Below are 21,273 nucleotides of genomic sequence, written 5' to 3' on the forward strand. Positions count from 1 at the left end.
AATAACTCAAACATATATGTTTTTTTCTGCATTGTTCTGGGCTGCCGTTTCCAAAAACATAAATGCTTTCTTATTATAGGCTACTCTTGGGAAACGCAGCTCTATTTAAATGCACGGTCAGAAGTGAGTGAACGATCTCTGTAATTGATTGATTCTGGCTTGCAACATTTGCGTGTATTCAGATGAGCAGGAAAATCCCTCCCACGCAATTATTTGCTAACATAGGTTATTCGTCCAATTTAAGGCATATTGTTCGCATTATTTTTTGTTACATAAACAAAATCACTGGTAACGTTAAATGAAAAAAAAAACCTTAGTATCGATATTTTTATTTGAGTATCGATAATTTCGATACTCGCATCAGTATCGATATCGATACTTCAGCATCGATTCGCCCATCCCTAATGGATAGTATGCGAATTGGGACGCGGCATGAGTATTTGCACTCACGAAAACGCTTTAGGTTCACTTTTTGGTCATACTGAAGACCCGTAGAAGAAGGCGTGCCTAGTAACGCGGTTGTCAGGAAGACTTTGGGGAGAAAATGTGTACATCAGTATGATTTGTTTACCTTTTGACTGATAGGCCAGTTGTGTTTATGAACACGTTACTTATATATTTTGGTCTTAAGATTGATATCAGTTTTGTCCAAATTCATCGTTCTGGATCTTCTCAATCCTCTCGGTTGGGTGTAGTGTTTTTCTTCACTCTTTTGGAATTCGTCCCGCACATCGGCTCCAGAATACCCGCAGGGTTCAAGACCACAGTGTAAGGTGATGCTTAAGCATGAAATATGCAGATATCCACGTTCTCCGTGTGTTGGATTTGATGATACTGTGTAAGTAGTTAACAACATGTTAACCCAACAACACCGAACAGACTTGGGATATTCAGATCATCATACTTCGTCACAACATCTCATTAATGTTTTGTTCTCATAAATCTTATAATTTATGTTGTGAGACAGACACTATAAGTAAAAACACTATGTATAATGTATAAATGTTGTACATAAACAAACTAGATTAACACATTTTTAATAAGAAAGGTGCCAAAACCCCTCAGCTATTTACAATGAACAAGAATACAGAAAATAAAGTAAAAACATCAAAAAACAACACAAATCCAAAAAACTCCCCCTAAACTAACTTTAGCAACATGGAAGCATCATAGATTTATTTTTACACAGATTAGTTCCAAATTCATATTGTTTTAGTTATGAACAGTGCAACTATTATTTTATCAATTAAAACTTGACCTTTTAATTTAATTTTATTAATTAACATAACTATTATTTTATCAATTAAAACTTGACCTTTTAATTTAATTTTATTAATTAACATCTTGGTTTGATGTTTTGTTTTATAATGGCATTTTTAAGTGTGGCTCAGCTACGCAGATACATTTCGGAGCTACTGTGCATAGAATATATTAACAGTAAAGTAACTTGTTGAAAGAATTATGCACTTTTTTTAAGTGGATTTTTGCAATGATGTAATACACATTTTAAAGGGCAATGTATAGTGCACTAACTTCAGGACCATACATATCCAGTTCTCAAATACCGCAAAACAAGACTTTTTAGTCCTGTGTAGGACTACTGCTCTGCTGTTTTGATATACAATTTTTAAATTGTATTTAAAATCCATTATTAAATGTATCAGAACTGATGCACGCTGCTTCTGTTTCCTGTTTCCAACAGAAGCATCGATGTTCAATCTGCAAGAGTGTGAGTGATCTAGCTGACAGGTGTCTTTGTGGCACCTCTCATCAGTTGTTATGGGTACGGCGTCCTCTCTGGTGAGCCCCAGTGAGGTGATTGAGGATGCGTACGGTGGTGAGGGAGGGGAGGCGTGTGAGATACCGGTGGAGGTGAAGCCAAAGGCACGTCTGCTGCGGAGCTCCTTCCGCCGCGGGCCTCGTGTCATCGGCGCCAGCTTCAAATCTACCGGATCAGTGGAACTGGAGTACGCCGCTGAGTATGAGCGCCTCAGGAAAGACTACGAGATCTTTAGGGTCAGCAAGAACAATGAGATCGCCTCCATGCAGAAGAAAGAAGCCAAGCTGGATGAAGAGAACAAGAGACTGCGCGCTGAGCTGCAGGTTTGAGAGAAAAAAAAAAAATTATCATCTTATTTATGTCAGTCACAAAAAAAAAATGAATGTCAAAAAAAAAGTTTGAAACACGTACCAAGTTTTTAGGAATGTTCTGCATTTAATGGTTCAGAATGTAATTTAGTACACTATGAATGCATTTGACTATACACATTCATTTTGAAAAACTTTGATATCTAAATATATATTTTAAATTTTAAATTAATCTTTATTTACAGTTATGAGGGCCCTTTTTATGATTTTCTTTTTATGATGTTTTTAATGCATATTTTTTCACATGACTTAAATTAAATAGGAAAAAAGTTTATTAAAGAATAAAAAACTGTGAAGCAGTTTTGTTAATTAAAAAAAAATTCTAATAGATTATATCAAAAATGTCATTCTTTTAATTATGTTTTCCTTCATTTTAATATCAGGACATATAACACTTTTTGACTTAATGTCCCCCAAAATATCAAAATTATGATTTTATTCTGTTTGTGGAGGAAATTGTATTTTTATTTTTGAAATATTATTATTATTATTGGTATTATTTGCTTCACTGTACTAAAGAGTGGTCTTTAGACTTTCTCTGAGTGCTTCAGTTTGCTTCAGTATGCTTGAGTTTTTGATGAGCTGATGAGCTTTTTGATGAGCTGAGAGTTAATAGGAAGTCTATATAATGTGTGTGTGTGTGCATGACAAGTGTGAGGTGAGAAATGCTGTTTTATACCTAGCTTCTCAGAAGATTATTTGCATTAAATACTTAGAAACACATCTAGGGACATAGTTGGACGCCTTTAATGGACACATATCTTGAGTATGCATTATGATTGGTTGAGATAGAAGCATCCTGATTTGAGTAAGGTATAAATACTGAGTTAAAGGGTATTTTCTCTTTGTAGCAAACGCAATTTACAGCCAACACTGAATGGCTGTATGAATACATACCTTTTCTTGAAAGAAAATACATCTTCAAAAGACTTTCGTCTCATACCTTTATAGTAACAGAAAACTTCCACGACACTATTCATTAATCAAAAACTTGTATTATCATATAACAAGTGTATACAAATCATTGTATGTACAGTATGAACTGCATTTTTTTTTTTGAATTAATAGATGTACCAAAGGCAAAGAAATTCTGAAATTAATGTTAATTTTCTCAACATTTCTATCAAACTACTCTCTGTGTTTCTCTGCTTGTCAGGCCCTTCAGAAGACTTACCAGAAGATTCTTCGAGAGAAGGAAAGTGCCGTGGAGGCAAAGTATCAAGCCATGGAGAGAGCTGCCACCTTTGAGCATGACAGAGACAAGGTCAAACGGCAGTTTAAGGTCTGAAACTTATTCTCTTTTCTCTCTCACAGTAACTTTAAGAACTGACTTATTAAAAATGGTAACCTTGCACAATCCTAAATCTTCCCAAGCCCTTGTCTGCCTCCTTTTGTTTTTAGACGGTCTTATCTCTAGCCTCTAGCTGTTCTAGTTTCAGTTTGCCTGTCACTGCATTCTTTACCTCACCAATGTATTTCTGATGTCACCCGAAATCACCCTGCAGATATTTCGGGAGACTAAAGAAAAGGAAATTCAGGATTTGCTGCGGGCAAAACGAGATCTGGAGTCAAAACTTCAACAGCTGCAGGCTCAAGGCATTCAGATTTATGATCCAGCAGACTCGGATTCAGACGACAACTGCACCACTGTCACCAGTAAGAATGTGGCAGATAAATTTCACAAGGGAAACTAGATTTTTACACTTTCTGAAGAAAATGAGCATCGACGTGTGATGCATCATGCAGATTTCTTGTGGCTTTTACTTGAAAGAGGAACTAGCTCTTTCAAAGATAGTTAGATAGATAGTTCTTATATCTATTTTTAAATCTGGTCCAGTTCGGCACAGATCATTTTAAAAGTATTTGTGTATCTATGTCTTAATGATAATTTGTTCATTTACAATTTTGTTGATCTATTTATTATTTAATTTAAATAGTTGTTTTTCTTTTTGTTTATATACAGTACATGTCAAAAGTTTGGAAACATTACTATTTTTAATGTTTTTGAAAGAAGTTTCTTCTTATCAAGCCTGCATTTATTTGATCAAAAATACAGAAAACAATTTAATATTGTGATATATTATTACAATTTAAAACAATTGTTTTCTAAATTTATTATACTTTAAATTATCATTTATTTCTGTGATGCAAAGCTAAATTTTTTAGGATCATTATCACATGATCCTTTAGAAATCATTCTAATATGATGATTCATTATCAAAGTTGGAAAAATTCTAATATTCTGATTTGCTTAATATTTTTTCAGAACATGTGATACTTTTAATATACTTTGATGAATAAAAGTAAAAATTATTTTTGTTATAAGTATTTTTTTATAATAATATATACACTACTGGTCAGTAATCTGGGGTCAGTAATTTTTTTTTTTTCTTTCTTTTTTTTTTTAAATAAAATCAATACGTTTATTCAGCAAGGATGTGTTAAATTATAAAAAGTGATAGTAAAGAAAATATGATTATTAGAATACTATATTAGTGTATATTTTTTTTTTTATATTTGAATAAATGCAGTCTTTCTTTTTTTTTTTTTATTCATCAAATATATATTAGACAGCAGAACTGTTTCCAACACTCATAATAAATCAGAATATTAGAAATGATTTCTAAATGTGATCATGTGATAGACATGTTACATGTGACACTAAAGGCTGGAGTAATGATGCTGAAAATTCCAGCTTTGCATCACAGGAATAAATTTTTTTTTTTTTAAGTATAATTCAAATAGAAAACTATTATTTTAAGTTGTAATAATATTTCACAATATTACATTTTTTTTCTGTATTTTTGATCAAATAAATGCAGGCTTGATGAGCAGAAGAGACTTCTTTCAAAAACATTAAAAATAGTAATGTTTCCAAACTTTTGACCTGTACTGTATATATATATAAATGTATTAATTGATGTATGCATCTATTATTTGTTAATTGTTTATTTGTTTATTTTAATTTGTCTGTCCACCTGTCCGTCCAATTGTTTATTTAATTAGTTTATTTCTTTATTAATTTGTTTGTTTGTTTATTGATTTTCATTTATTTTAAATATAATTATTGTCTATACCTAGCAAAATTATTAAATGGTAAATAAAATTTTTTTTTTTTGCTACTGTACAGCAAAATAGCTACAAAACTCTAGAGTGAAGCATTATTGTGAAACCAACATTTCTATACCAGTGCATCTCTAATGTCCGCTCTGTGTGCAGCTGCAGGAACTCAGTGCGAGTACTGGAGTGGTGGCGTGTTGGGCAGCGAGCCGTCCATGGGCAGTATGATGCAGTTACAGCAGACACACAGGGGTCCAGAATTCGCTCACAGTCTCATCGACGTGGAGGGGCCGTTTGCCAATGTCAGCAGAGGTGAGTTTGCACCTGTGTGTGTAGTTGTAGGTATGCTTGCATGTATGCTGATGTTTGTGTGTGTTGTTTTTTTAGATGATTGGGATGCAGCTGTAGCCAGTCTGCTGCAAGTTTCTCCTCACGTCTCTCAGGCTCTGTGGAGTAACACAGTCCGCTGCTACCTCATATCCACACAGGAGACCAGAGCGGAGCTGCAGACCTTTATACAAGTACACATGCTTAGATAACACATCTTAAATGCGTGCATTCTCACATTTTAACACTCTTCATCCATTTGTCTCTCTCTTTCAGACTCATTCTTTAAGGCTGCAGAGGTTTTGTGAGGGTTTGGGTCATTTCTACCTGAACGTGTCATTTCCTGAGGAGAAAGCCGCTTTGTATGCTGCTGAACGCAGGCAGGAGATCGAGAGAAGCTCTGTGTGTGTGCTGCTACTCAAATCCTCAGTGTCCAGGTGATACTCTATCTTTGTATCTTATTTTTTATCATGTTATTGTTGATATGAATCACATGAATGTGTTTTGCTGTTTTAGTTGTGTTGTAGAGGATGTGGAGGAAGCGTTTGTGAAAACCCCAGACTCTCGTCCTCTCTTGCTTTATTTGCGAACTGGTGACAGAAAAGGAGAAAAGGAAGAGGTGTCCACCCTCAGTCCATCCACTAGAGACTTGCTGGAGAGAGTTAACAAAGCTGACAAGAGTGCCAAACTTAAAGTAATTTCAAATGATGCATATGGGTTTAAAAATTCTACTGAAAGTTCTAAAGGTTTTTCTGAATATCCTTAAAATGTGAAGATCCTAAGGGTTTCAAGGGTTTTTCTGAAGCTTCTATGGGTGATAAAGTTTCTTTTAAGAATTAGAAAGAATTTTTTCATTTAGGAACTCTTCTTTTAAGTTTCTTTTAAGATTAATATATAGCACTGTTAAGTTTCATATATAGTAGACTTTGTCTTTGACTTGATAGCACCACTTTGTGTTGGTAACATTTAACCCTCTTACACTTTTAGAAGAAGGATCACATCTTGACTCTATGCGGTCATTTTAAGATGTTTTTTTAAGAAATTATTGAATATCTAATAAAATTACCAGGTTTTGAACCACTCAGATTGAGGAAACCATTTAAAAAAAAAATCAATTAAATTGGACAAAACATTTATAAGGATTAAAGGAATTTCAAACATAAAAAAAGATACTGTGAAGTGTGTAGTTCACATTCACGCTTTATTTTTGATTGATTCTCAAATCAAGCTTTATTTCTGCAGGTATTGGATCATGCAGGGTCTGTGGAGGGTGGAGCTGCTCTTATCTTCACTCAACTTGAAAGAATTATCAAACAGGTACACACACTTGAAAACACGTGGGTTTTGGTGTTAATAGCATGCTTGTAGTTTGTGCATAGTGTTCTCAGATCATGCACTAGAGATATGATTGGGTTAAAAATAACCACATATGCTGGTTTAAACTAACAATGCAAGTAGGGTTGCTTATCATTGTCAGCCAATATATTTTACCTTATAAATGCTTACTATTTTAAATATTTACAGCAAAAATAATACATGTAATAGATTAACAGTGAAATTAAATAGGTTTTTAGGTCTACATGAAAACACAGTAGGAGCAACCTCAGTGGACTGGCAAGTAAAAACGACTGTTTATAGTCCAGTTTGGAACAGGAAAAACAGAAGTGGGTAACTTTGAGATTGTGTATGGTTTCTACTGTTGGTAAAACTGACCCAGCCACTGAAGTAAAAAAAAAAAAACAAACAAACAAAAATAAAACCGCGTTTGTGTAAAAATATAAGCATTGTTCGAATGTGGTTCGCTATTTAAGGTTCTGAAAGAGGAACTTCTTTAGGAGATGCATGATGTTAAACAGAAAGAGACATTTCTACAAGATTTTTCTCTCTTTCTTCAGGAGTTGTTGGGATTGGAGTTAGAAGAGAGCGGAGCGGTGGAGGAGAGAGAAGAGGAAGACTCTGGCGATGTGCTGTGGGACCTTCATGATGAGCAGGAGCAGATTGAGGCGTTCCAGCAGGCTTGCAGCGCTGCTTCCAGATTCAGCTTCCAGAAGGCACAGTGGCTCTCTGTTATCATTTTCTTTATTGTTCATTATGGACCTAGTATTTTAACTGATGAGTAGGTCCACAAGAAATCTGAAGGAAGGATCTGTATTCTGTATTTGACGATAACTGAAATCACTACACACATATTGATGGCTAAAATGATTATTATCAGAGTAACCAAATATCGAATTAACTGTAGCCTATACAAATGGCAGGAAATGTGTAAATTCAATGGGTTGAATGCTGGATTGATTCTTTTTACAGTATGTTGACCGACTCAATGATATGGTAGCCGCCCCTCCACCCACCCCACCGCTGCTGGTATCTGGTGCACCTGGATCGGGCAAATCACTTTTGCTCGCTAAATGGTTGTTTCATCTTAACTCTAAATATTAGGTATCATCGCACAATAATGATGTAGGTCAATTTTCACACAGTAAATAATATGTCATTTCTCTGCAGGATAGAGTTACAGCAGAAACACTCTCCCAACACCCTCATTCTGTATCACTTCACAGGACATCCTCTCACGACCAGCACAGATCCAGTGCTCATCATCAAGCGCCTCACAGTAAAGGTCAGACAAAGATACACACACTCATTTCACTCTGTTTAGCTCTTAAACTGTGAAAAGAACAGAGACAGAGACCAGTATTAGTTTCATTATGACAAGCACTTCGTTATGACATGCAGCCTGCACTGTATAGGGCTATTCACACTGGAAGTTGATAAACCATTGTCATATTTAACACAAACATTACTATAATCCTGGGTTTTCTTATTTTGTGCTATTTATACTCCGTCTTGGGTGGTCGAGTTTAAAGATTCACACTGTATATTTGTAAACCATGGGTTAATCTTCTTATATGCATACTGCATATATACAGGCTGGTCTTGCTGTTTGCAATGTGTTGCCATTGTAGCCCAAAGCAAAATTATTAAAAGATAATATGCAATGAACAGTAGTAGGCAATATGTTGTCTGCAGTATTAAATAATTGGCTTTTATATTGTTAATGTATGGAGCCCAAAGCAAAATTATTAAAAGATAATATGCAATATTTTATATATATATATATATATATATATATATATATATAGATCATAATTATATATATATATATATATATATATATATATATATATATATAAAATGTTTTTTGGCAATAAATGAAGGAATCTTAGATGTAAGTATCTATATATATATATATAGATATATATATATATATATATATATATATATATATAATATATAAATATTATATATATAATATGTTTTTTGCAATAAATGGAGGAATCTTAGATGTATTATGAAGATTAAAATTAGAGAACAATCCATAAATACGTGATTTTCTCTAAAATATTATGTTTGACAAAATAACCACGGCATTTCAACAAAAACCTTTATTTTGTTGTCAAAATTAGATAACAGTAACCGCTGTAGCACGAAAGAAGATTACAACTAAAATTTTGGAGGGTTACAGCTGTCAGAAATTAGTAGGAAGCGTAGAAGCCCTTGCTTTGAATGACTTCAGCACATCTGCAGCCGCTGGACATCACTAGTTTCTCACACTGCGCTGGTCTGATCTTGGTCCACTTTTCTTCCAGTCTCTTCCATAGTTCATTAACTTTAGTGGGTTTCTTAACCATAACTTTGTCTCCAAAGAATTTCCAGAGATTTTCAGTTGGGTTTAGATCAGGACTCTGAGCGGGCCATTTCATTATTTCAGTGATTTCAGCTTTCAAAAAAGGAACTGCTTTACCCATTTTGCAGTGTGACAGGAAGCACTATCTTGCATGTAAATTAGGGACGGGCATTTTTCAAAAATATTGCATTTGAATATTTTAACTCATAAAAAACTAATATTCATTTACGAATAATGCAGAGCAAATGAAAAAAAAAAAATGCTAAGGCACATGCATATACACTTGAGTTGGCATCGTGTTTGCATAGTTTCACATGTTCTTGGGGGGAAAAAAAACATATTTGTTAACATATGTTATACGTTAATATTCGATGAATATTCAACTATTCGTGCACACACCTAATGTAAACTGCAGGCTGATTGGGAGATGCTTGCAGAAAAGGTACCGCATGATGCTGCAGAAGTTTCTGATAAACATTTGCATTCATCCTGCCATGTAGCTGTTCAACTCCTGCTGCAGAAAACATCCCCCAAACCATGAAACTTCCTCCTCCACCTTTCACTGACTTGTTTACACACTTGGGCTTCGGTCTTTCCCTAGTTTGACGCTGAAAATAATGTTTGCCATCTGACCCAAATAAATTAAACTTGCTCTCATAACTAAAGTGAACTTTGGAGCAGTTCTCCTCTCTCCACACAACATTCTCTTCAGCAAAGGAGAGCCTAGTGAAAGATTATGTGTACTTCAATTCAGATGCATTTACATTGTGACTGTGCCTCAGATGCGATCAACTCCAACTATTTACAAAAGTGTGGCCCAAATGGCCCATATAATTAGCCCATTAGGTCGTCATCAGGTCAATGTATCATGGCTGTCCATGGCAGAGGTCCTCTCAGGTCATCATGAGGTTACACTATCATTTGCGCTCCATGTGGTGTTATTGTATTGTTTGTCGCATATTTGTCACCAGCTATAAAGGTCTGGTTTGGATCATTTCAAATAGGACTAAACAGTGACCTTGAATTTTAGAAAATTGTAGGTTGTTCTCCACTGTATAAATTAAATTTCAGTTAATTTTTTAACAATTAATAAGATCCCAGTGTGATTTTACATCTCATCTTAACAACCCTAAAAATACATAATAATAAAAATAAAAAACAAAATTCCTCCCTCAAATTTTATGCAGAAAACACCCTAGAACCCTAGAACAACCTAGACTCCCTAAAACACCTAGACACAAGTTTGAAAACCCCTGGTTTAACCCTAAGTTTCAAGTAGCCTTAATCCAGGGTTTAAAATTTGTTATGCAACTATTATGCAAAAAGCCAAAAACTGTGAAAGATTCACAAGGTCTTCTACACATACATCTGTTAATTATTATAGTGATCGTTTTACTATAAAACAATACTTTGTAAACCTTTTATCTTGACTGTTTTCACTCTTATACTACAGATTTGACCTGGCCTGGTTGCTGTAACATTGGCATCACAAGCATTAGATCTAGACTTCCTGAACTCTAGCTGAACTGTTGCCACCACAGTCATAAGCCCTTTCACATAAACAGTCTTTACTGGTAAATTTTCCGGTATGAGAAATTGTAACTACCGGTAAATCATGCTATGTGTGAACAAAGAACAGGATTGCCAGTATGAAGCACATACAAGGGAAGAATGCTCTGCCTTAAGAAATCTGATTTAGGCCAATCGTAAATCATTCTGTTTTTGACTGTTTCGCTGTGTCCATTCATCAGTGCCGTTACTATTGCGTACTATATCAACTGCAGTATTATAGTACCTATTATGTGACTCATGTTTTTGAGAGCAATAACCTGTTCTGTGTGATAATCCCCTTATGTCTGTCACTCACAAGTTTAAAAAAGTTTTTATCAGAATTGACAGATTAGTGAAACTAAAGCGCAAGTGGATGAAGACACTGGCGTAGCTTTTAAAGGGAATTTCCTATGAGTGACATCACAGAGTTTACCTGTGTATTGGTACTGATGTCTGAATAGTGTCTTACTGATACCAGTAAAAAGACGGTTACGTAAAGGGTTTTTATAAAAACAATTCAAGCATAGTTAACAGCACTTAGAACTTTCCTCTGAACAAATTCTCATTCCCAATCATCCTTGTAGCTGCTCCAGCATTTCTGGTCTATTTCCGGCCTCTCGATGGACCCTTCTAAGATACTCGAGGAGTTCCCACGCTGGCTAGAGCGGCTGTCTGCACGTCACCACGGAAACATCATAATCATCATTGACTCCATTGACCAAATACAGGTAACACTTCCTCAAATAACCTTCCTCATTGAGCTGTGCCGTGTTTGTCTGTGCTCATGTTTAATGATCTGTGCTGGTGAAGACAAAACTAAACACCCACATTTAGTTGTGGGAGTTCTTAGTAATTCATTTGACATTTTGTCATCTACTGTTTACATAATGCTAAAATTTCTTTAATTTCAGCAGAAATTTTCAGCTTTTTTTCTATAAGGAAAGGGTATTTATATATCTTTCATTAGGAATAAATTAAATAAGTAGTGTTTTCAAAATTAACACGTTAACGAATGAACAATTTCTGTATATTTCCTACTTGCTGAAGGGCACAGGTAGCTAAATATGACATTTATTATATTGGGTTTATGTGAAGATTATTTTAAGTTCACTTAAATTATGTTAAAATGTTAAAATTGATAGCTCTCACTTATACTGTAATGTTGAATGCCTATAGCCAATGGTTAAATATTAGAGAAAAAAAAACAATTTCATAGAGACATCAGTAGCATTGGTATCAGTGATATTCATCTTCAGTCATAAATAAGATGCCATTAAACAAATATTTAAAAAAACCTGTCTTTACTGTTGTTTCTACATTCATTTAAAGATTGAATATGAAATTATTGCAATATAAAACTAAATGTAAAATCTTGGTATTAATCGCAATTCATTTTAGAAGGTGCAATTAATTCGTAATTTTTTTTAATCGATTGACAGCACTAGAAATGAGAGATTTTGTTTATTAGATATTTGTTGGTGACTAGATATTTGTTTGTGTACACACACACAATGTGGTTTTAAATCACATGTAATCAGATCTCAAAATAAATATCCGTTTGTCAGAGTCAAGTCAAGTTAAATCACCTTTATTTATATAACGCTTTTAACAATACAGATTGTGTCAAAGCACTTTACAGTATTACATAGGAAAATAGTGTGTCAATAACAAAATGACAATAGTAAATACTCAATTTTCAGTTAAAGGCAGTTCATCATTGAATTCAGTGATGTCATCATCCAGCTCAGTTCAGTTTAAATAGTATGTGTGCAATCAAGTCGACAAAATCGCTGGATATTAAGTGTCCCCAAGTAAGCAAGCAACAGAGGCAAGGAACCAAAACTCCATCGGTGACAGAATGGAGAAAAAATAAATCTAGAAAGAAAGCACACTCAGTCGGCCAGCCATCCCCCCACCAGACAAACAAACCAGCAGTTTAATTCCAGGCTGCAGCAAAGTCAGATTGTGCAGAGGACTCATCTGGTTCCTGTGGTCTTGTCCTGGTGGCCATCTAGGAGTGTACATTATAAAGTTGAGATGCCTACTTTAGCATTTAATTTAATTTATTTTAATTTTACATTTTTTTTTTTTAGTTTATTTTGATAACATTATATAGAAAATAGCATAAAAGTTTTAGTTTTATTAGCCATTTATACATTTTTGACCATAGCGTAAAAGAAATATTAGATTTTTTATTTTTGGCCCAAATTTTTATATCTAATAATATTCTTCTTTGTTATTTTTGTATTCCCTAGAATGCTGAGCGGCACATGAAGTGGCTAATTGATCCTCTTCCTGCTAATGTGAGAGTGCTGGTGTCAGTTAACGTGGAGACCTGCCCACAGGCATGGAGGTTTGTGATGCACAAACACACATAATAACTCATTTGATTTCAGATATTATGCATGTATGTAATATTATACACAGGTAGACAATCACAAAACATACTATTTAGATTGTGGCCCACGCTGCACCTGGACCCACTCAATCCCAGAGAGTTGAAGAGTGTCATCAGCACAGAATGTGTGAACAGCGATATCAAACTCACCAAAGATCAGGTAAACATCCTTGTCAGTCTGTGTTCATCTTCGTTTATGTATTCTGAGTTTGAGTATCGGTCTGTACTGCTTGCAAACAGGAAAAGAAGTTGGAGAGACATTGCCGTTCAGCTGCAACATGCAACGCACTCTATATCTCACTAATATCAAGACTCATTACACAGTAAGTAGATGTAGAGTGAGTGGATTGCACATTTGTAGTGTTTGTGGGTCTATGTCTGTTTATAAACCTTTTTTTATATTTATAGGTCTCTGTGTGTGTGTTGTGAGAGTGTCATGTGTAAGAGCGTTCTGTGAGAAAGTTGTGAGCAATTTTCTTTTTTGATTGCTGTACTGATACAGCAGAGTAATTTAATTTAAAAAATAATCAACTTCCCCAAACATAAACATTATATTTATATTAAAATAACAACAATAAAAATATAAATGAAAAGTGACATTATCCTGTCACAAAGCTATCAGTTCATTTTGAAATGGACACATTTATGTTAAGCGACTAGATGGGCGTGGTTTAATTAAATTGAAACATTTATTTTACAATATTTACCAAAAAAAAAAGTAATATACTGGATGTATATTAAATGTAAAATAATGTTAATATAATATAAAAAAATATATAATGTAATATATAAAATATATATAACAATAATAAATTGTGACAAGGTGGGCCAGTCCAATTAATCTGTCTCTCATTAGCACACACTTTTTATGTTTAATCTGTCAGATCTAGATCTTCCTGGACGTTGGAGAAGACTCTACAGCAGTGTGCGTCGTGTCAAGACACAGTATCACTATACAGACTGGCCCTGAAGGTTGCGCTAGACTCACTCAGCACTGATCAGGAAAAGCACATCATGAAAGAGGTCACCTGTCCACTTTGAAGAAGAGTATCACTTAAAAAAAACACTACAGTACACAGTTTAGCTTATTTGTTTGCATTTCTCTTCGTGCAGCTACTGTGCCTTGTATGTGCCAGTCGCAATGGCATCAGTGAATCAGAGGCTTTGGAACTGTTCCCAGACCTGAGTTTTCCTGCTCTCACCTCACTGCTCCACAATCTGGAAAGACTCCTCATCATTACCTACGCCTGTGGCCTCATTCGCTTTCAGCACCCACAGGTGTGTATGTCTCTGACATAGCTGTGCCTTTGGGTGAAGCTATATTTGGCAAAATGTCTCTTAATGTTTTTGTGGGTGAAACTAAATATGGTACTGTTAAATTAAAGATCTCACTTTCACATCTCATGGACAGTTTCACTTTAGTTCATCTCAGTTATTTCTCTGTGTATCATTTCCAGGCATGTGAAGCGGTCAACCAAGAGTTTCTGGATGGGGGCAAATGTCATGGATCCTACAGAGAGAAAATCATTCGGTTCTTCAGTGAACAGCTGAAGTAAGAATATCTTATTGAGTATATTGAAGGGATGTGGTTTTTCTGTATTAATATGTATTTCTGTATTTTCTGACCTGAGAAGAGAATTGTGAATTGTGTGAATCTGAGGGGAAAAATGACTGCGTTTTCAAGGCTGCGGGCGGAACACTCTTTACGTGACAATTTCATACTCGGCAAGTGCCAAATTGGTGTTGGCGAGTAGATGAAACGGTGATATTCTGACTGCTGCATGTTTCATAGTGAAGCGGTACTGTGTTCATTTACACACGAGCAGCTCATGATCTGGTGTTTTCAGTGTCTCAGTTCACAGTAAATGCTGCTACGTACAAACTCCATTTATTTTATTTTTTTGCAGTACTATGGTATTATTGCAATATTCATATATTTCTTTCTTTATTTTGTATTTCTTTATTTTAGAATTTAAATAATGTAAAAAGGTCATTTTTATAATAATAATAATTATTATTAATTTTGTTATTGTTGTTGTATAGTCATTTTATAGTCCTTAGCTGATCATGTCTGATATTGTCTAAGAGCAAAGCATTTATCAACAAATAGCTGCCATGTTGAATTGTTTTGTTAAATCGTTTTTGTCGGTTCAGGCAAGACAGAGTGACATGGAGGGTGGCTGATGAATTGCCATGGTTACTGCAGCAGCAGGAAGATCGAAGTAATCTCCAGATGAGTCTGCTTAACCTGTTTGTGTCCCAGAACCTGTACAAGAGGTACATTCTCACATTTCTGCTGTATCTCTCGTGTGAATATGTGTCTTAAAAAACTGCTGATATGTGAATATGTGTCTTGCTGCTGATGTGTGTTCTCAGGGGTCATTTCTCAGAGCTGCTGGCATACTGGCAGTTTGTTGGTAAGGATAAATGCTCAATGGCGATAGAGTATTTCGACTCATTGAAGGAGTTTGAGAAGACCTGTGAGAGTGAACAGAGCATGAGCCGACTGGCCGACCTGTACGAGACACTGGGCCGCTTCCTCAAAGACCTGGGACTGCTCAGCCAGGTGACACAGACAGAAAGACAGAGGATCGTCTGTATTTTATTTTAAATCATGTATAAATGATGTGAATGTGTTGTTTTTAAGGCGGTGGCCCCCTTGCAGCGCTCCTTGGAGATCCGTGAGACCGCTCTGGATCCAGACCACCCAAGTGTGGCTCAGTCCCTGCACCAGCTTGCAGGGGTTTACGTTCATTGGAGGAAATTTGGAAACGCAGAGCAGTTGTACAAACAAGCTATGGAGATTTGTGAAAACGCTTATGGCCCTGAACACAGCACTGTCGCTAGAGAACTAGACTCACTCTCGCTCCTCTACCAGAAACAAAACAAGTACAGCACATTTTTCTTAAATTCATACTCCACTGTGCAGATATTGCAAAGGCTTTGTTCCAAATCCCAGTGAGCTGTCTTGTCAGGCACAAATGGGACACCAATAAGCTGAAACTCTCTACATAATGCATTATCAGACATTTTAGGACATTTTACAGTCTTGACAGTCAAATAAGCACAAGAAACATAGCACACAAATATTAGATAAAATATTTATTTTTTATATATGTACAGCTATATTTTATAGGTAATTCTCTATTAAAAAAGAACATTTGGGGTGAGACATTTTAAGAATTTATTTATTTATTTATTTATTTTTTAAAAATGCTCTCATTCTCACTATGGGCAAAAACATGGTTAAAAATGTAATAATGTGAAATATACGTTTTAAAATAACAGTTTTTATTTGGATATATTTTAAATGTAATTTATTCCTGTGATGGCAAAGCTGGATTTTCAACAACCATTACAGTCTTTAGTGCCACATGATCCTTCAGAAATGATACTAATATACTGATTTGGTGCTCAAGGAACATTCATTATTATTAATGGTGAAAATGATTGTGGTTTTTATTTATTTATTTATTTATTTATTTATTTATTTATTTGGAAACTAAATAGTTAAAGATGGGGATCATATATATCTTAGCAAGGACACATTCAATTGATCAAAAGTGACAAAGACATTTACAATGTTACATGCTAAATGACTATTTCACATGTAACATTGTAAATGCCTTTGTCACGTTTGATCAGTTGAATGTGTCCTTGCTAAGATATATATGCTCCCCAACTTTTATGACCCCAATGCCTTTGTTTTTATAATTTTACAAACTGACAACCTTTGCTTTAGGAAACCCTATGCAGCTTTCTAGGATTTGGAAAAGATACCTTCAGACCTTTCGCTTATCTTTTGTACTCTAATTATTCATGATATAGTTAATGATTTAAAATTAGTTTTTATTTTACCTAGATATGAGCAGGCTGAGAAGCTGAGAAAGAGATCAGTCAAGATCAGACAGAAGACAGCACGACAGAAAGGCCACATGGTAAGGAAAGACCAAACAATAATTTTAGCCACATTCGTGTCTCATTTGGTCCCACTCAATGAGTGATTCCAAAAAAGTGAGAAAAACTAAAAAACAGCACATACCATACTTTCTTTTCTCCTTTCCATTATAGTATTGCTCTCCTCAATCGAAGGCGCACCAGGCACTGCAGTTAGAGGAACTTACTCTTGGCAAAGACTCAGCAGATTGTGCCAAGACTCTAAATGAGCTTGGAGTGCTTTATTACCTGCAGAACAACCTGGAGTGAGTAAATCATCCTTTCATATATACTAGTACATTTGCATTAGGACATAGGGTTCCCACTCATCCTGGAAATTTTGGAATTGTGCAATGCAGGTTTTCAGTCATGTGAAATAAGAAAAAAACCTAAATGTCCTGTAAAATATTTTAGTGTAATAAGTTTTCATCAATGGCGACAGTCAGCTGTTTTAGTAGATATTACACATACAAGTGAAATGCAACCATACTTGATACAAAGGACAATTTCATATTCATTTTGAGTAGTTTTTGAATGAATTTTTACTGAATCATTTTGGACATATTACCTGGCTGCTCAAAGCAACACTTTTTACAGTATTTGCAAGCCTTCTTCCCGAAGACTGCTCGATGAGTTCAGTCAGGTCTATCACACACAAACACCTACCACCGTACAACAAATCTAATATTCATTTCTTTAGGTTTGAATCACCTCTTTTTTTTCATAAGCTCCGAAAAATGCATTATATTCCTCAGTAGCTATAATCATAAGCTCCGAAAAATGCATTATATTCCTCAGTAGCTATAATATTGTACATGACAGCAAAATAAATTCAATGGAGTTAAGTACCATACATAAATAAAAAAAAGCTGTTTTTTATATATATACATACATACAGTATATACATACAGTGCCCTGTGGAACAGTAATGACAAAATTGCTTTGTCTGCTGTGGAGTCAAGACAAATGCAGAATTATTCATAAATATATTAAAGGCTGGGAAAAGCATTTCATTGGATGAAACCTAGAGTCTGGTGATGTCTATGGGTGGCAGACTCACTGCTGTGATTTGCAACTAAATATTTGCTTTTAAATTTTTACAGTTGCTTTAAGTTCAATTATCCCAATACTTATGCTCACATCAGATTAGGGAATGAAACTCTAAAAGTGCACCTGTCCAATTAGAAATTAGCCGTTCTGCCTTTGAAATAGGCCAGTCAAATGATTCATGCAAATGCCTAATAAAGTGATGTTATAAGCTCAGCACTGCATTGTGTACGGGGTGACCAGGGTTACCAATATTTTTCTACTGTCAGAGAGTGAATTTGCATTTTCATTCAGCTTGCTGTTTTTGTTAAAACCAACGATATATAATAATTTATGATTTTGACTCATCCCTTGTCTTTTAATTTAAATGTCTTTCTTCATGTATTACACTCAGTGGGCACCTAAAATGTACCTTCTCAAATTACTTTGTACGACAAACTATTCTTATACTTTATTACTTTATTAATAATACACATTTTCTATTTGCAGTTATATAATATATATTTTAACATGTTGGTTTTTATAACCTAGTGCTGCAAAAATGTTCTTGACCCGATCCCTGGAGATGCGCCAGCGTGTGCTAGGGCCGGATCACACCGACTGCGCCCAGTCTCTGAACAACCTAGCTGCACTCCACAGCGAGAGGAAAGAGTATGAGAGTGCAGAGGAGCTGTATGAAAGAGCACTTGACATCCGCAAACGAGTACTTGCCCCAGATCATCCCTCTCTCGCCTATACCCTCAAACACTTGGCCATGCTTTACAAACGCAGGGTGAGAAACCACAGGAAAGGGTTACAACTCACTAGTTCTGCAGAACATATAGCAATCAAGTGGCGATTATGTATTACTCATTCTGAAACTTTGTCTTTGCGTGCTTTTGTCTTTTTAATATTATTAATGAATCTGTGATCCTTTTTAATTGGCTGGCTGTCTTTGTTTGTCTGTGTGTGTTATAGGGGAAGCTGGAAAAGGCAGTGCCTCTATATGAACTGGCTCTTGAAATCAGAGAGAAGAGCTTCGGGCCTAAACACCCCAGTGTGGCCACTGCTTTGGTTAACCTCGCAGTGCTCTATTGCCAGCTGGTGAGAAACATCTCAGACTTCACCCACCTCCTGTGTTGTAAAGCTTTCCAATCCACTCTGTTGTCTGATTGATGTGACTCATTTGATGTGTGTTTGTGTTGCAGAAGCAGCACAGTGATGCATTGCCTTTGTACGAGCGAGCTCTAAAGGTATATGAGGACAGTCTCGGCCGACTGCACCCTCGTGTTGGAGAGACTCTGAAAAACCTGGCTGTACTCAGGTTAGCCATATTTTATTAGCTCAGCTGTACTGGTTAGATTTAGATTAAATTCATGGCACATTCAACAAATGTGTTCAAGGCCATTTACACAGAACTGTGTGACAGTGCAGAATGATTACAATATAAGGATATTATTACACTGTAAGGAAAAGATTAGAGTTTTGTGTGTTAATCCAAAGTTGGCAAAGTCTTCACAAATGTTGTCCTCATCTGAAATCTTTGCAAAAAGACAAATATTTACAGCAGTCAAATATGGAGTGCCTCAAGGATCTGTATTAGGCCCCCTGCTGTTGTGATTATGCATGCTGTCCATTGAAAACCTTTTATTACAATTTGTAAATATTGTATCTTAATGTAAATAATATTAACCATATCTAGAAATCAATTTTTTTTTTTATATTGGACCACATAGTAACTACATAGCAACAATCCAGAACATTCTAGCAACCTCGTAACACCAACATGGCAACCACTCTCTTACTTTCTCAGCTACGAAGAGGGAGATTTCGAGAAGGCCGCTGAACTGTACAAGAGAGCAATGGAAATAAAGGAGGCTGAGCCGTCTCTGGTGTGCGGTAAGGCCCCCTCACATCACTCATCCAGCGGCGACACCTTTAGCCTGCAAAGCCCCGCCCTGCCTCATGCCTCAAGGTGACACCTGACCCCTCAACACCTAACTAAGCTGAACTCTTACCTCTAATAATTAAGCCATATTGGCCACACTCACTGTGTTCAGGCATGGGCTTGAAGTCTGCATGGAGCAATCAAATATGCATGGTAAGAAAACATTGGGATCCAACTCGGTTCTCATTCCTACTGTAATTTACAGTATAAATCAAATTGGAAAACCAGAGAAAGTGTTTTATTCCTGTGATTTTTAATAACTGTTGAAACAGCACTCAATATCATCAACATACCAATGACATTTCTAATGCACTGCTGTTAAACTGTGAGGTGTAGTAAAGTAGTGTTTAGTAAAGTCACTGACCAGAATAGTGTTATTTATGGAAGGCAACCTCAGAATTAAAAAGAAAGATAATTGTGAGAAGTTTAAATGACTAAGTACCTTACTGTAAACATATAAAATATGTGATCTACAGTGTTCCAGTCTGAGCTCCTTCCTCTGGTCTGACCTGCTTCCTGCCATGCAAAGTAAACTTTAAAATGCAGAACTGTAAATTGCACAGCAATACTAAAGGACAACTGACATACATAGCCATACAAAACATTATAACAAGATATCAAGGTAAAGGTAATGAATCAAATTAGTGTTTTTATTGTATTCAGTATTTTATTTTATATGGTCTCACATTTTTAAGAGGAAGCATTTAAATGGTTCAATACCACAGAACACAGCATGTGCAATAATTATGTTTTTTGTAATGCATTATGACAGTGTCAATATATGTAGTTTAGTTTATACAATGACTGTTCATCTGAAAAGTGCATCTATAATAAATCCATATTATGAACCATATTTTCATATTTTGAAATGGTACTGCTGTTGATTTTGTATTATTATTAAAGAATCAATACTTAATGGAATCAGTCTAATGTGCCTCATATTGTAGCAAAATAATCTTTGAACTGTTGGATTCTGGTAAAACATGCTATATATATTTAATAATTTACTCTAAACTTCCATTACGGCTTGTATTACATCACATTGTTTTCTTACAATTTGTGCCAGGACTTAAGAGACATTTTATTCACTGCCAAAAGAGGTGTATTTTATACCCAAATTCTTCTAATGCACATGATCCATGCACAAAATAATATCATTGTGTATTATCTACCAATAAATGCATAATTGAA

At 35.3% G+C, this 21,273-nt stretch overlaps 1 protein-coding gene across 1 annotated transcript; it reads left to right on the plus strand.

The window, feature by feature from the left end:
* The first annotated feature begins 468 nt into the window (after positions 1–468).
* On the plus strand, positions 469–20,935 carry LOC109052308 (nephrocystin-3-like). Its single transcript, XM_042714204.1, has 28 exons — positions 469–838; positions 1,703–2,103; positions 3,305–3,430; positions 3,654–3,804; positions 5,368–5,520; positions 5,596–5,729; positions 5,812–5,972; positions 6,052–6,229; positions 6,778–6,852; positions 7,431–7,586; positions 7,843–7,946; positions 8,041–8,155; positions 11,359–11,502; positions 13,030–13,127; positions 13,230–13,332; positions 13,413–13,495; positions 14,057–14,195; positions 14,286–14,450; positions 14,630–14,724; positions 15,327–15,449; positions 15,549–15,738; positions 15,820–16,061; positions 17,035–17,110; positions 17,244–17,374; positions 18,687–18,927; positions 19,113–19,238; positions 19,343–19,458; positions 19,948–20,935. Exons 2-28 carry the CDS (start codon positions 1,780–1,782, stop codon positions 20,111–20,113), a joined length of 3,915 nt encoding a protein of 1,304 aa, XP_042570138.1. The 5' UTR covers positions 469–838; positions 1,703–1,779; the 3' UTR covers positions 20,114–20,935.
* Positions 20,936–21,273: the final 338 nt, after the last annotated feature.

The sequence above is a fragment of the Cyprinus carpio genome, chromosome A24 (assembly GCF_018340385.1).
Source record: "Cyprinus carpio isolate SPL01 chromosome A24, ASM1834038v1, whole genome shotgun sequence".
NCBI lineage: Eukaryota > Metazoa > Chordata > Actinopteri > Cypriniformes > Cyprinidae > Cyprinus > Cyprinus carpio.